The sequence below is a fragment of the Heterodontus francisci genome, chromosome 6, assembly GCF_036365525.1.
Source record: "Heterodontus francisci isolate sHetFra1 chromosome 6, sHetFra1.hap1, whole genome shotgun sequence".
Classification (NCBI taxonomy): domain Eukaryota; kingdom Metazoa; phylum Chordata; class Chondrichthyes; order Heterodontiformes; family Heterodontidae; genus Heterodontus; species Heterodontus francisci.
The window spans coordinates 121,943,063-121,959,758 of record NC_090376.1 but is presented as its reverse complement, the minus strand read 5'-3'; the positions used below and the strand labels follow the sequence as shown (position 1 = coordinate 121,959,758).

The following is a 16,696-nucleotide window of genomic DNA, read 5'->3' as shown; positions in this document are numbered from 1 at the left end:
TGGATGGAGCATTTCTGACATCCTGCCCCATGATGTTCGTTTTCTTGAGGCTGATGGTTAGGCCAAATTCATTGCAGGCAGACGCAAACCTGTCGATGAGACTCTGCAGGCATTCTTCAGTGTGAGATGTTAAAGCAGCATCGTCAGCAAAGAGGAGTTCTCTGATGAGGACTTTCCGTACTTTGGACTTCGCTCTTAGACGGGCAAGGTTGAACAACCTGCCCCCTGATCTTGTGTGGAGGAAAATTCCTTCTTCAGAGGATTTGAACGCATGTGAAAGCAGCAGGGAGAAGAAAATCCCAAAAAGTGTGGGTGCGAGAACACAGCCCTGTTTCACACCACTCAGGATAGGAAAGGGCTCTGATGAGGCAAAGTCAATAACTGTTCAAGGCGGCTCACCACCACCGTCTCAAGGGATGGACAATAAATGCTGTCCTCGCCAGTGACGCCCACATCCCGGGAACAGAAAAAAAGTAAATGATTCAGTATAGATTTTTGAAACTGATTTTAGCGATTTTAATTTCAGGTTACTTGCAGGTGGAGAACTGGGCCCCCTGATTAAAAATGCTTCTTTTTGGAGATAAACCCATGTTCAGCTGTATTAATAAAACTGCATCAGGTTACCACTCTTAAGTACATTCTATTCTGCTGCCCGATTGCACAGGTTCATGGAAAAGTTTATCTTTGTGATTATGCAAATGCATTTTAGTGGAAATTTGAGGTGTAATCGAACCAGCGCAGTTTTCCGATTGCACCCAAAGCAGAGACTCTACAATATATGATGCATTGGGTTCAATGCACATCTACCTTGCAAACGGAATCTTGTGACATTTGAGTAACATTGAGTGAAATCAATAGAATTTCTTTGCAATTTCCAGGGTGGTCTGATCAACTGGAATAGGCTCTTCCCTCCACTACGCAACAGATTTCTTGCCAACGATCAACAGCAAGCGAGCGGACCGAACAGACCTTCAACAGCTGCCCCGGTTTCAGAAGAGCAGGTAAACATTTCTGTGACATGAGGCAATGTCTTCTTTTAAAACGATATGGACTGTAATAATAACAATAATTTTGCAGCACAAGCCATTCACCGGTGGATTGAAAGCAAAAAATACTGCGGATGCTGGAAATCTGAAACTGGAACTTGCTAGTTCTGAAGAAGGGTCACTGACCTGAAAGGTTAACTCTGCTTCTCTCTCCACAGATGCTGCCAGACCTGCTGAGTGTTTGCAGCATTTCTTGTTTTAAATTCACCACTGGGTATTTGGTTTCTGATTTATACCTTCTCCAGAAACCAGTGGTGCTCAACTTGCACAATGTTTCTTCACGAATATACTTGTTGGACATATTTGCTTTAGAGGGAGTGCAATGAAGGTTCACCAGACTGGTTCCTGGGATACAGGAATTTTCCTATGAGGAAAGTTTTAGTAGACTAGGCCCATATTCCCTGGAGTTGAGAAGATAGAGAGGTGATCTAATTGAAATGTATAAAATTCTTAAGGGGCTTGACAGGGTAGATGCTGAGAGGCTGTTTCCCCTGGCTGAAGAGTCTAGAACTAAGGGACATAGTTTCAGGATAAGGTGAGGAGAAATTTTGTGTATCAAAGGGTTGTGAATCTTTGGAATTCAGTACCCCAGAGAGCTGTGGATGCTCAGTCCTTGAGTGTATTCAGGACTGAGGTCGGTGGATTTTTGGGTGCTAAGGGAATTAAGGGATATGGGGTTAGTGCGGGAAGGCGGAGTTGAGGTAGAAGATCAGTCATGATCTTATTGAATGACAGAACAGACTTGATCAGCCGAATGGCCAACTCCTGCTCCTATTACTTATGTTCAAACACAAAATACTGCAGATGCTGGAAATCTAAGATAAAAACAGACAATGCTGGAAAATGCTCAGCAGGTCTGGCAACATCTGTGAAGAGAGAAACAGCTAACGTTTCAGGTCAATGACCTTTCATCAGAACTGGAAGGTTTCAAGGTAAGAGGCTTTTAAGCAAAGTATGAGCTTGGATGAGGGCGGAGTGATTAAAAGGGAAGGTTTGTGATAGGGTAGAGGGCAGGAGTGATTCAATGACAGAAACAATGATGGTGCAAGGTGAAGGATATTGGTACAAGTGAAGGAACAGAAGATGGGTCCAGGTGGGGTGTAAATGGTTACAGCAGAATAGCAGAGTAGTGAGTGAAACATAGAGAATCTAACAAAGAGGAGAAGGCTCCCATGACCGGGAAATGTGGCAAGTAAAGGGAGGGTGATCCCAGGGGTGCGGCCACCATGTATATTAGGGAATCCCCACCCCAAGCACCAGTCCAGACCTCCTCCACTCCCAGTGGATCTAGTACAGCGATCCTCCATTACCAGCATCTGCTGACCAAGAACATGGAATAGCGAGTTATCATGTAAAGTTGTTGTTCTCGATATTAAGGCTGTAAAGTGCCTGATAGACCACGTTTCTTCAAGTTGTTTTCGTCTAACCTGATTGTTTAGAATTTTATAATGAGGTTGATAGTATACTGTATACCACAGACATCAATTATCATTTTCATCTCCTTTACAGATATATATGCAGAGTCAAGGTCTTGACACTGTCAAGCCTTGTAAAACCAAGTCATGGGACCTCATAAAAATGAACTTTAAGCAAAGGTTGTAAATATTTCTTTATTTTATGTTCTTGTGGAGCAGAGGCTTTCTCCAGTGCGACTGATTCATACATACCTCTCCATTCCCTGAAATATAGATTGTTTCTTGAAAACCACTGAAGATGACTGAGAATCTCAATGATAGAGAGGGCAGTCAGCAGCAGCAACATACGGCCTGTAAGACCTGTAGCAAAGTTGTCCTTGTTTTTGTTCAGTGTATTGGTGTGATCAGTTTGGGCATGGGAAAAACATTTTTTTTACATAGAATTACACATAATATGCAGCACAGAAACAGGCCATTCAGCCCAACTGGTCCATGCTGGTGTTTATGTTCCGCACGAGCCTCCTCCTACCCCTCTCCATCTCACTCTATCAATACATCCTTCTATTCCTTTCTCCCTCATGTTTATGCAGCTTCCCCTTAAATGCATCTATGCCATTTGCCTCAACCACTCTACGTGATAGCAAGTTCCACATTCTCTCCACTCTTTGGGTAAAGAAATTTCTCCGATTGGATTTATTAGTGACTATCCTATATTTATGACCCCTAGTTTTGATCTCTCCCACAAGTGGAAACATCTCTACATCTACCCTATCAAACCTTTTCATAATTTTAAAGACTTCTATCAAGTCACCTCTTAGTCTTCACTCTTCCCGAGAAAAGAGCCCCCACCTGTTCAATCTTCCCTGACATTTATAACCTCGCAGTTCTGGTATCATCCTTGTAATTTTTTTTTACCTCCTTTTTATAATCTGGAGTGCTGTGCACAGTTCTGGTCTCTGAGTGTGGTCGAATCAAGGTTTGATACAAGTTTAACATGACTTCTTTGCTTTTCAGTTTCATCCATTTCGAAATGAACCCCAGTGTTTTGTTTGCTGCATTGCTGCGGTTAGTGGTTTTTGTATCTGTGCCCCTAGGTCCCTCTGCTCTTCTACCCCATTTAGACTCTTGCTTTACAAGCAGTTAGGTGAACTCTTTATTCCTGCTACCAAAATGTGCCACGCCATGGCAGAGTTCTGCCCAAGGACAGGTCCCCTGCTCTTTTTCTCAGTGCAGGAGAGATGAGCATGACTAGGGAAGAGGGTGTCCGAGGTAATTTCCCATTGCCTTCTTCAGACCGGAACAGGACTTAAACCCCTACTGTTGACATTCTTCTGAACTACAAGTTCACCATCGAGTCAACTGAGCTGCTAACAGTTTCTCTGCTGGGTTGCTAGTGCCATCTATTGATGTATGTTACTGCAGTGGTATCCGTTTATCAGACCAATAAAGATATAGGTGCAATGTTGCTTTACACTCCCTATTCCCCCCCCCCCCCCCCCCCAATAATTTACACTCTATTGAAGTCAACAAGTAACATCAGCTGGGCTGTAAAATTAGCATTCCACTTGATTCCATGGGTCTCCTACCCATAGATTTATGTTAAAATTGTCTGGTGGTCGCTGACCTCACATTAAAATAAGTTGTAGAATCCATAGAAGGAGGATTCTTGACACCGATAATGTAAATCAAAGTGGGATGTGATGGTATTTATACACAGTTTGTGATGCCCATTTAAATTCCTCACAAGTATAGTCAAATCTTGCTGGAACGATAACAGTGTGTTAATGAACGACGCCATTATTAATGCACAAATCAGCCAGCAAATTCCGGGGATGAATAAATATACCATAAGATATGAATCTCCAGAACTTGCTGCTTGATTTAAGCCGCTCCGCTGTTTGTTTCTCACAAACGGCATCACACCCTCAACCTGCTTGTTATTTTAAAGAACTTGCTGGGTTTGCACATTAATTGCTGCAGCAAGTCAGGGCTGGTAATGTGGAAATTGTAAGTGCTCTTTCAATGACATGACAATTGTTAATGCGATGCCAAGCAATCTTTCCAGCCCCGAAAGGGAACAATTTAAACTGTGGAGTCTCATTCCTGCAGTAGTAAATTCTTCTTAGAAATTAAAAAAGTTTAAAATTTAGAATTTTTGCATTTTTCTCCTGCTTTTCCTTTCTCTCATAATCCAATCTTCCTTTCCCTCTCTTTATTTTTCTTTCTATCCCTGATTTGACACAATTCCTTCTCCATCATTCCTGTTTCTTTCTCAATGCTTAAATCTCATTGGTTAAGGAGATAGACTGTTGCTCCCATCGTTCATTGAGGTCCCAGCTGCCCCATTGCCCTCACCATGCTGTTATCAGCTCACACTCGCAGCACATTACAGGGCAGAAACATTTTGAGCTGAAGGGTGAGGTAAAAAATCTAACCAACAGGGCACAGAGCGAGATGCTCTACTCCAGCAAGATCTGGCCATTCTGTTGTAGGTAGCAAATCAAAGTATCTAATTTCAACATCAGAACACACACCTCTGTTTTCCTATGTGCTTGTCACCCAATCACTCTCTCCTGCAGTCAAGTCCTGTCCCATGTTATATTTCTTTGCGGAAACTAAGAGTAGCTAAATTAAGCTTCAAGTAGGAATAATGACAAAGCAAGTTCCATGTGCATGCTTCCAAAACAAAAGTATCTACATGGAACTACATAGAATAAACAGCACAGAAACAGGTCATTCAGCCCAACCAGTCCATGCTGGCATTTATGCTCCACTCGAGCCTCCTGCCGTTCTTCCTCATTTAACTTGACTCTGTTCCCTTCTCCTTCGTATGCTTATCTCGCCTCACGTTGAATGTATCTATGCTATTTGCCTTAACCACTCCCTGTGGTAGCGAGTTCCACATTCTCACCACTGGCTCGATAAAGAAGTTTCTCCTGAATTCCCTGTTGATTTCTTGGTGACTATTTTATATTGATGGCTTCTAGTTTTGCTCTTCCCCACAAGTGGAGACACTCTGTGTCCATCAAAATCTTACATAATTTTTAAAGACCTCTATTAGGTCATTATTTTCCAATGAGAAGCAATGTTCATGGGTATTAAATACACCCTGAAACCACAGAGTGAAACGCACAGGAGTCGGTTGTCTTGCTGTAAATAGTTTAATGGTCATAATTATCAACTTTAATATGGTCGTGAAAGTCAGAGGATAGAGTGGTTACAAACTGGTCTTTCACTTTGGATATAAGATCTAGTTCAGCTTACCATGATGGACAAAAGCCATCTCTGTCTATTGGAAAATTTACAGGGGATCCAGAAACGGTCTAATATTTACAGGGCATCCAGTGCTAGTGCTAATATTTACGGGGCATCCAGTGACAGTGCTAATATTTACAGGGACCCAGAGACGATGATAATATTTATGGGGATCTAGTGACAGTGCTAATATTTACAGGGCATCCAGAGACAGTGCTAATATTTACAGCACATCCAGTGACAGTGCTAATATTTACAGCACATCCAGTGACAGTGCTAATATTTGCAGAACATCCAGTGCCAGCGCTAATATTTACAGGGACCCAGAGACGATGATAATATTTATGGGGATCTAGTGACAGTGGTAATATTTACAGCACATCCAGTGACAGTGCTAATATTTGCAGAGCATCCAGAGACAGTGGTAATATTTACAGGGGACCCAGAGACTATAATAATATTTACAGGGCATCCAGTGCCTGTGCTAATATTTACAGTGCATTCAGTGCCAGTGCTAATATTTACAGTGCATTCAGTGCCAGTGCTATTATTTACAGGGGACCCAGAGACGATGATAATATTTACAGGGGATCCAGAGACAGTGCTAATCTTTACAGTGGATCCAGTGAGGGGGCAAATATTTACAGGGCATCCAGTGACAGTGCTAATAGCTACAGGGGACCCAGAGACAATGGTAATATTTACAGGGGATCAAGAGACAGTGCTAATATTTACAGGGGATCCAGAGACAGTGCTAATATTTACAGGGGACCCAGAGACGATGATAATATTTACAGAGGATCCAGCGACAGTGCTAATATTTACAGGAGACCCAGAGACAATGATAATATTTACAGGGTATCCAGAGACAGTGCTAATATTTACAGGGGACCCAGAGACGATGATAATATTTACAGGGGATCCAGAGACAGTGCTAATATTTACAAGGAATCCAGTGAGGGGATAAATATTTACAGGGCATCCAGTGACAGTTTTAGTATTTACAGGGGACCCAGAGACGATGGTATTATTTACAGCGCATCCAGTGACAGTGCTAATATTTACAGGGGACCCAGAGACAACGATAATATTTACAGGGGATCCAGAGACAGTGCTAATATTTACAGTGGATCCAGGGACGGGGCTAATGTTTACAGGGGATTCAGGAATGGGGCAAATGTTTACAGGGCGTGCAGTGCCGGGGCTAGTGTTTACAGGGGATTCAGTGACGGGGCAAATATTTGAAGGTGGTCTTCTGTTGGGTGTAAGAGTTCTGTGTAAAATAAGTTTGCACAGTTATGAATTAGCCTTTTTCAGCCACCCTACTTCCTTTAACTGGTGCTAAATAAAGCAAGCCGAACTCACAGGTGTCTGGTTTAAAAACAAAAAATATGTTGTCCTGGTACAGTAGAGGGAGCTCTCGCAAGGTTGGGGCAAAGTGAAGAAAACTTTGCAAGATAATTATTACTGCGGGAAGTAACACAGCTTATCCTAATACATCCAGAGAGAGAGTCTAAAGCCTCTTTGTCCCACTGCAGCATCTAGTTGTTCCCTAAATGATTCTAGGCATTTTGCTTCTTCTGTTCCATTTGGAAGTTTATTCCACATGTTGATCACTCTGTGTATGAAGAAGAAATTCCTGATATTTGTCCTAAAGGTGCTCTAGTATCGATCGAAACTGTGTTCCCTGGTTTTTGCCCTAATTTAAAGTTGCATTCTGGTGCACTGTTCTATGCCCCTCAAAAGCATATACATCTTGAAGAAGTGTGGACAAGATCAACTTTCAGGCACCTCTTCTAGCCAGAAGAACCCAATTTGCTCCAGTAATTTGGTAGCTAAATTTGCAGATGACGCAAAAATAGGTAGGAATGTATGTTGTGAAGAGGACATAAGGAGATTGCAGACTGATAAAGATAGGTTGAGTGAGTGGGCAAAAATCTGGCAGATGGAGTATAATGTGGGAAAATGTGAAGTTGTTCACTTTGGCAGGAAGAATGAAAAAGCAGAGTATTACTTAAACGGAGAACGACTGCAGAATTCCGAGGTGCAGAGGGATCTAAGTGTTCTAGTGCATGAGTCGCAAAAAGTTAGTGTGCAGGTACAGCAAGTAATAAAGAAGGCTAATGGAATGCTATCCTTTATTATGAAAGGAATTGAAAATAAAAGTAAGGATGTTATGCTTCAGTTATACAGGGCATCGGTGAGACCACATCTCGAATACTGTGTGCAGTTTTGGTCTCCTTACTTAAGGAAGGATGTAAATGCGTTGGAGGCAATTCAGAGGAGGTTTATTAGATTGATACCTGGAATAAGCGTGTTGTCTTGTGAGGAAAGGTTGGACAGACTGGGCTATTTTCACTGGAGTTTAGAAGAGTGAGGGGAGACTTGATTGAAGTATATAAGTTCCTGAATGGTCTTGACAAGGTGGATGTGGAAAGGATGTTTCCTCTTGTGGGTGAGTCCAGAACTAAGGGTCACTGTTTTAAAATTAGGGGTCGCCCTTTTAGGACAGAGATGAGGAGAAATTTTTTCTCTCAGAGGGTTGTGCGACTTTGGAACTCTCTGCCTCAGAAGGTGGTGGAGGTGGGGTCAGTGAATATTTTTAAGGCGGAGGTAGATAGATTCTTGTTAGGCAAGGGAATCAATTATCAGGGGTAGATGGGAGTGTGGAATTCGAGACACAAACAGATCAGCCATGATCTTGTTGAATGTGGAGCAGGCTTGAGGGGCCGAATGGCCTACTTCTGCTCCTTTTTCATATGTTTGTAATTTCATAACACTCATACCCCTGACACTGGGGCTTAGCATCATTCCTCTTTGCACTGCCTGAACACAGGACTCCCCCCATGCACATAGAAGCAAACTAAACTCAGATGCCACAGGTGCAGACAGTAGTTGGGCAATGTGTTGTCCGTAAATTTCATTAATCCTGACAAAGGAGGGATTTTCTCTAGGTGTTGATTACAGCACACTCGCCTTCAAAAGTGAAGCTCTACTTTGGCCAGAACATAAAGGAAAGAATTAACATCGTGGTTTGCCTGCAATACGGACGGCAGTAAGAAATGCAATTTGATAGCGGTTGGCAAATAGCGAGACCCTCACTCTTTTCGAGGAGCTCACCTCCTGCCTGTGGTTTATCATGTAAAGAGAACCACCTGGATGACTGCAGCTGGTTATTTCTGAATGGGTGGACTTGTGTGATTGCAAGCTTAGAGCTCGTACTGATACTAGACAATATTTACTCGGCACCATCGCATCTCTGGAACTTTTTATGTCTACTCAAGAGGGTAAATGGGACCTCAGTTTGATGTCTCATCCAAAGAGCGGTGCCTCCGTTAGTGCAGCACTCCTTCAGTACTGGCACTGGGTGTGTCAGCCTAGATCTTATGCTGAACTGTTTGGAGTGGGACTTCAGGTGATGGTGATGGTGCTACCCTCTGAGCCACAGCTGATGCAAGTCAGCCACTGACACGCTATGAATGGAGGATGATTTGCTAACTGCCCTGACAGAAAAAGACAGCGCTGACACAGTAGGACTGCTGTGGTGTAAACTATAAAGTTCACTGCAATGAGCTGCCACATGTAAGTAACTGGGTTTTTTAGACCTTTCAGTAAGTATGTCTTAAATGAAGTCGGTGAAACCACACACGTTATTTTACTTTGCTCACTGGTGACTTCAGAGCATTATAAATGTCACCTTAATGCTTGGAGAAGCACTATTCACTCTACTTTCCATCTTGCATAGCATTGTAGGGTTGCCAACTTTAGATGTTTTCCCAGAAGTAGCAGCTAGTTATCTGAACTTCCCTGCCCTGTTAAACTGCCTCTTTTCCCCCGTTCTCCAATATTTGTATAATTAACAAGCAAAAGTGTACAAAGAAATGTTTAAAATATTGTTTTTAAAGCATATATGATTTTTTTCACGGGTGTTGGCCTGCAGAAGGTGTCCAGGATATTAATTTTCAATTCCTGGAGACACCAGGGCAGTCCTGTGGAGTTGGTAACCCCATATAGCAGGTGAGCAGCTTGAAAATTTGAATGCACCTGATATTAGTGGGGACTGTACTTTATAAAAGCAAGTTGTTGTTGATCCTGTGCCATCTACTCAGCCACGCAATTGTCATGTCTGAGGAAAGGTTCCATCAAATCGTGTAGAATTTACAGCACAGAAACAGGCCATTCAGCCCATGCTGGTCCATGTTGGTGCTTATATTTCACACAAGCCTCCTCCCATTCTGCTCCTTCTAACCCATCAACATGTTCTTTCTCCCTTGTGCTTATCTAGCTTCACCTTAAATGCATCAGTGATGTGTGTTAAAATGTATAAATAAATGTATTTCCCATTGAAATGTGTAAAATTCTGAGAGGGCTTGACAGGGTAAATGCTGAGAGGCTGTTTCCCCCTGGCTGGAGTATCTCCAACTTGGGCTGGTAGTCTCAGGATAAGGGGTCGGCCATTTAGGATTGTGATGAGGAAAAATGTCTTCACTCAGAGGGTGGTGAATCTGTGGAATTCTCTACCGCAGAGGGCTGTGGTCATTGGGTATATTCAAGACTGAGCTCAAAGTTGAGTTGAGATAGAAGTTCAGCCCTGATCTTATTGAATGGTGGAACAAGCTTGAGGGGCCGAATGGCCTACTCCTGCTCCTATTTCATAAGTTCTTATGCGGTGGGATTGCCAACTTTGGAGATTTCATCACATGACCTCAATTAAGATTTTCCCTCCTGTCCCGATGGTAGATGAGGCATTTCTTTGGAAAATCAAATTGCAGTTGAATTGATCAAGGTTCTTAAAATGTTGCTTGTTAATTTTATGTTGGACAAACATTACAGTTTGGACAGATGGCCTTTGCTCTCAACCCTTCATGCTGTCTCCCTAATTAATAATGTTATCAATGTCCTCATTTCAGGCAGCAGCACTCACAATAAGGCCTTGGGGTTTGGCGGCAGAGGGGTGGGGGTGTGACTTGCAATTGCTTCCCCCTCACTGAGGCCTCTGACAAATTGGATGCCAGAATTCAAAGCTGCGATGTTGTAGATGAATGAAGGGACTTTATTTTTGAAGTACTGGCGTCTCATGTGATGTTGCAGTTGGTTAGTCCGAAGATAAGCTTTAGTGAAAGAAGCATGGTACTGTGCAGATTGCCATTTGATAGCAGTGCGTTGTACAGCAGTATTGCAGTGTTCTGGTCGCAGTTTTTCTGCCCTCTACTGCTAGTAGTGAGTTATAAAGACTAAGGTCAGCATTCAAATCTGGGAATGTGGGAGGAGGACGCATACAGACATTTAACAGATAATTTCTTGCGTAATAACAGTTATGAAAATGTTAGGTTCCAGTTACTCATTCCTCTTCTAAAATATGCCAATTTTGAATCATGCCTTACTTTGTTGAAAAGTCCCTTTATTGCACCTCCAATAGATTCTCGGGTCACAGTTTCATTGTACTGAGTATATTCTGTAGCCAGTACTATCCTTCCTCGTGTCTCACTCACAGATCTTACAGACATTTTATTAATGCTTATGATTCACACACAAGATATTTAATGCTTAAATTTCCCGTTCACTGCCCCACCCACCGCCCCCGTGCATGCTGACCAACATTGGCTCCCGGTCCAGCAATGCCTGAAATTTAAAATTGTCATCTTTGTGTTCATATCAATAACAACAACAAATTGTATTTATATAGCAGCTTTACGATAGCAAAATGCCCCAAGGCACTTCACAGGTGCGTTAACAAACAAAATTTCACACCAAGCCACTTAAGAGATATTCGGACAGATGGCCAAAACCTTGGTCAGCGAGGTAGGTTTTAAGGAACATCTTAAACGAGGACAGGTAGACGGGTGGGGAGGTTCAGGAAGGGAATTCCAGAGCTTAGGACCTCGGCAGCTAAAGGCATGGCCACCAGTGATGGAGCAATTAAAATCTAGGATGTTCAAGATGCCAAAGTTCGAAGTGTGCAGAGATCTTGGAGATTTGAGAGGCTGGAGAAGATTACAGAAATAAAGAGGGGCAAGGCCATGGAGGGATGAGAATTTTAAAATCGTGTTGTTGCTTAACCGGGAACCAATGTAAGCCAGCGAGCACAGGGTTGATGGTTGAACGAGAACTGGTGCGAGTTGGGATTCGGGCAGCAGAGTTTTGGATGACCTCAGGTTTATGGAGGATGGAAATTGGAGAGCAGGCCAGGAGTGAGTTGGAATTGTCAAATCTAGAGGAAACAAAAGAGATGAGGAGGGTTTCAGGAGCAGGTGAGCTGACGCAGGGATGAAGTCGGGCGTTTTCTCACCCCCACCCCCCATTGCCTCGCCCCATCCTATCTCTGTCATCTCCTCCAGCCCTACAGCTTTCTGAGATCTCTGCGCTCCTCCAATTCTGATCTTTTGAGCATCCCTGATTTTAATCACTCCACCATTGGCAGCCGTGCCTTCAGCTGCCTGGGCTCTAAGCTTTGGAATTTCCTCCCTAAACCTCTCTGCTTCTCTCCTCCTTTAAAACGCTGCTTAAAACCTACCCTCTATCAAGCTATATCTACTTATGTGGCTCGGTGCCAAATTTTGTTGGATGACGCTCCTGTGAAGCACCTTGGGACTAAAGGCCTGCTACCTGACCCGGACCTGACGACATGTGTCGGGTTCGGTTCAGGTCGGGTCGCTCTTCCAGGTCCGGCTTTTGAGCTCAGGTCAGTTTGGGCCAGGTCCGGGTCAGATACACACAGTAAGTATTACATTTTGCTCTGCTGGGCAGTTGAGTTTAGTAAGTGTCAAAAGTTGAAAAGCGTACCTGAGCTGGGAGTCCAGGATGTCAAGGAGGGAAACTCTGAGCCTGCGCAGTAAGTGAGTGAGCATCTCTATGACATCATCGCGCTCATGCTGCAGCTGCCTGCAGATTCGGAATCGGAAGGTAAAGTGAACATTCCGGTGGTCGAGTTGGGCTTGGGAAAAAATGGAGGGACTCGGGCCGAGTCAGGCTCAAGTCAGATGTAGTTCTGTCGGGTTCGGGTCGGGTTTTTTTTTCCTGACCTGAGCAGGCCTTTACTTGGGACTGTTTGCTTCATTAAAGGTGCTATATAAATACAAGTTGTTATTCTGTCACCATGATGAAGACACAAGTACGGACAAAAATTGTTGAAGGTGGTGTGAGTTCGACCATTTGTTTCACCTGTTTTGAAGTGCAGCTGATGGAATCCAAGTCTCCTCTTAACCTGTTATTGGAGTCTCACGTGCCACGAGTTGGAAGATGTCACATATTTATCGTTGTGATCTGGAATACACTGTCTGAAAGGGCGGTGGCAGCAGATTCAACAATAATTTTCAAAAGGGTATTGGATAAATACTTGAAACAGCAGAATATGAAGGGCTATGGGGAAAGAGCAGGGGGGAGTGTGGAAGTAATAGGGTAACTCTTTCTGAGAGTCGGCGCAGATACGATGGGCTGAATAGCCTCCTTCTGTGCTGTAAGATTCTGTAAGACATTTAAAGAAAATGACAAATTATGACCGAAATGCAAGTGTTGCCTTAGGTTCTGTTCTTATTTGGATTGTTTTTTTTTGTGTGTTGCAGGTGGCGAGGCTGATGGAGATGGGTTTTTCTCGAGTAGATGCTATGGAAGCTCTGAGAGCTAGCAATAATGACCTTAATATGGCCACCAATTTCCTGCTTCAGCACTGACAGGAGCAGGTGACTTACAAGGACTGTGTATCTGACTTCAGCATTCTACATGCACATGTTGAGATAGCACTGGGCAGCGCAGAAGTCAGAAATTGTTTTGGGGGAAAAGGAAATACCTGACTTAACTTTGTAAGAGCTGATTATATTTTGGCATCAAGTACATGTAAGAATCACTAAAAGGTAATCGCTTAAGGGAACAGACGTGGGAGAGTCATAATGTCAATAAATAAAGTATTTAAGTTCTCAAAGGTGCAATGGAACTGATTTTTTAAAAGCAAATTAGTCTGTTGATGTATCAAATGGAATTCAAATTGCTCAATAAAGTTGTTAGTTTAATACAGCTCGTTGCTTTTATCTTGGCTCAATAATTAAAAGAGATGCAAATATAAAGCTTTTCTCTCTCTCAAACATTTGAACTTTTTCTATTTGAGTTTCAACCCTTTGCTCTTTCCCCACTCTTCAGGGTTATTTTATCTTCATTGCCTGTGCGAACAAGGGGATGTTATTCTTTGTCCAATGGAGTGGAAGACAAGCTGTCAGCGTTACTTTCTGCCAAAGATACTGGTGAGGTGGTTGCTCGGAACGCATGACATATGTTGAGTTGCTCTGCGATTTTTTTTTTCACTCACTCTGTGAGCAAAACTGAGTTAGACAAGAAAGAAAGAGCAAGCCTGCAGTTCTATAGCGCCTTTCACAACCTCAGGAGTTCCCGAAACGCTTTACAACCAGTGAAGTACTTTTGAAGTGTTGACACTGTTGTGATGTAGGAAACACGGCAGTCAATTTGCGCACAGCAAGCTCCCAAAGACAGCAATGTGATAATGACCAGTGACCAGATAATCTGTTTTTAGTGATGTTGGTTGAGGGATAAATACTGGGCCAGGACACTGGGGAGAACTCTGCTACTCTTCAACATAAGGCCTTGGGATTTTTTTATTCCACCTGAGAGAGCAAGCGGGGCCTCAGTTTAACATCCCATCCAAAAGATAGCACCTCCGATAGTGCAGCACTCCCTCAATACTGCACTGGGAGTGTCAGCCTAGATTATGTGCTGAAATCTGACAACTCTCCATGTGTAAGATTGCATCTATCACTCAATAGCAAGACACAATGGTGGACCAATGTGCTGTATGTGCAGCTTTTATTTTAAGAGTCCTTAAAATTAAAGTAGATACAGAAAACTGTGAATTCCATTACTAAATTATGGCTATTTTAGATGATTTTGCACAAGTGTGTATTGTTTTGGGGGTGTTTGCACTAAATTGCATTCATATTAAACAATTTCAGATGCAAATTACAGTCACCATCTTGGTTGTCTGTTTGTTTTTAAAAGTTAACTGTAGGATTTTTTCCATTAAAAGTTTAATGTAAGTTTCCAGCCCATGAATTATTATTTCTCATTTGGCTTATAGTGTTTTCTTGACAAATGTTAGAGCAGGCTCAAGGGGCCATTTGGCCTACGCCTGCGCCTTTTTTTATGTTCTTATGTTTTGTTATGAACTCCCTATCTCTGTAACCTCCTTCAGCTCACAACCTTCCAAGAACTATGTTTCTCCAATTCTGACCCCCAGTCAATCCCTGATTTTAATCGCGACACCATTGGTGGCTGTGCCTTCAGCTTTCTAGGCCCCAAGCTCTGGAATTCCCTCTGTAAACCTCTCCACCTCTCTCTCCTCCTTTAAGATGCTTCTTAAAGCTTACTTTGCCTGTCCTATTACTTCCTTATGTGACTTGCTGTTGAACATTGTTTGATCGTGCTCAAGTGGAGTCCTCTGGGTGTTTTGCTACATTAAGGGCACTCTATATAAGCAAGTTATTGTTGGTCTGGTGTGCTTGTCTCTGCAATGGCTGCAAGTGGTGGAGTGAAGGAAATTGGGAATGTGCAAGAGGCCGGAATTGGAGGAACACAGATGTGGGAGAGTTGTAGGGCTAGAAGAGATTAAATAAATAGGGAGGGGCGCAGGGGAATTTGAAAGCCAGGATGAGAATTTTAAAATGGAAGTGTTACCAGACTAGAGCCATTGTTATTAGTGACTACTGGGGTGATGGGTGAATGGGACTTGGTGTATGTTAGGAAATGGGCAGCAGAGTTACAAGCTCAAGATTGCAGAGGGTGGAAAATGGGAGGCCTGCCAAGAGAGCACTGGAATTTTTGAGTCTGGAGATAAGGTACGGATGAGGTTTTCAGTAGAAGACTTATAGATCCTCATATTAACAGATTGATTGCGGCATTGCTGGTGACCTGGGTCCCCATTATTTAGGATTTTGGAAGGTCCTAGATTATTGTCAGTATCTTCACAGTTCTTATTTTGAACATATCTGTGCGTTTGGTGAGGTGAGTGAGCTGAGATAAAATACTTGTCTAGAAAACTCAAAAGTGGTTAGCACCGCAGCCTCACAGCTCCAGGGACCTGGGTTCGATTCTGGGCACTGCCTGTGCGGAGTTTGCAAGTTCTTCCTGTGACTGCGTGGGTTTTCACCGGGTGCTCCGGTTTCCTCCCACAGCCAAAGACTTGCAGGTTGATAGGTAAATTGGCCATTGTAAATTGCCCCTAGTGTAGGTAGGTGGTGGGGAATATGGGATTACTGCAGGGTTAGTATAAAAACGGGTGGTTGTTGGTCGGCACAGACTCGGTGGGCTGAAGGGCCTGTTTCAGTGCTGTATCTCTAAATAAAAAATAAAAATAAAAAATAAACTAACAAAGTAAAACTTTTCTTTCAAACATTGTAAAACTGCTCATTTTGGTCTTTAGATAATTTAAATCGGAAACATTGCCATAGTATTAAACCTGAAGTGGTATTTGCAAATTTTTAGTTATTGGGGTGGATTTTCCTATTCCTTGTTTAACACTTCACTTTCACAGTGTGCGAGATACCTCTCAAGGCCTCAGAAGCTCTGTCAAGCTATACCTGACTAGTCTCTGGGATACGTCTCCCAACCTGGCTGTCAGTCCCCAGCTAACTACAAGATCAATCCAACTGCGATTCCCTTAATCTTGTACTTTATCAATGTCTAAGCCATTGACAACAGGTCCATCAATTTTCTTTCTTCAAAATTTTAGCGACTGTTTGGCTTACTAGTCCACTTCAGTGGGCATTAAGAATCAACCACATAGTGGTAACCTCCTCCAGCCCTACAACTCTCCATTATATCTACAGTCCTCCAATTCTTACCTTGTGCATCCCTGATTTTAATCGCTGTACCATTGGTGGCCGTGCCTTCAGCTACTGAGGCCCTAAGCTCTGGAATTCCCTCCCTAAACCTCTCTGCTCCGCTACCTTTCTTTCCCCCTTTAAGATGCTCCTTAAG

The 16,696-nt window shown here is 42.9% G+C and overlaps 1 protein-coding gene across 3 annotated transcripts in view; it reads left to right on the top strand.

Annotated features, from left to right (window-relative positions):
• Positions 1-13,726, top strand: part of ubac2 (UBA domain containing 2) — a 220,405-nt gene extending 206,679 nt beyond the window's left edge. For 2 of the 3 annotated variants that reach the window (XM_068034234.1, XM_068034235.1), the window contains exons 8-9: positions 879-1,001; positions 13,279-13,726. In XM_068034234.1, coding sequence (XP_067890335.1) covers positions 879-1,001; positions 13,279-13,386 — 231 coding nt within the window. In that variant the 3' untranslated portion in view covers positions 13,387-13,726. The remainder of the gene's footprint in view (positions 1-878; positions 1,002-13,278) is intronic. The other variant, XM_068034236.1, reaches the window with a different exon arrangement.
• The last annotated feature ends 2,970 nt before the right edge of the window (positions 13,727-16,696 follow it).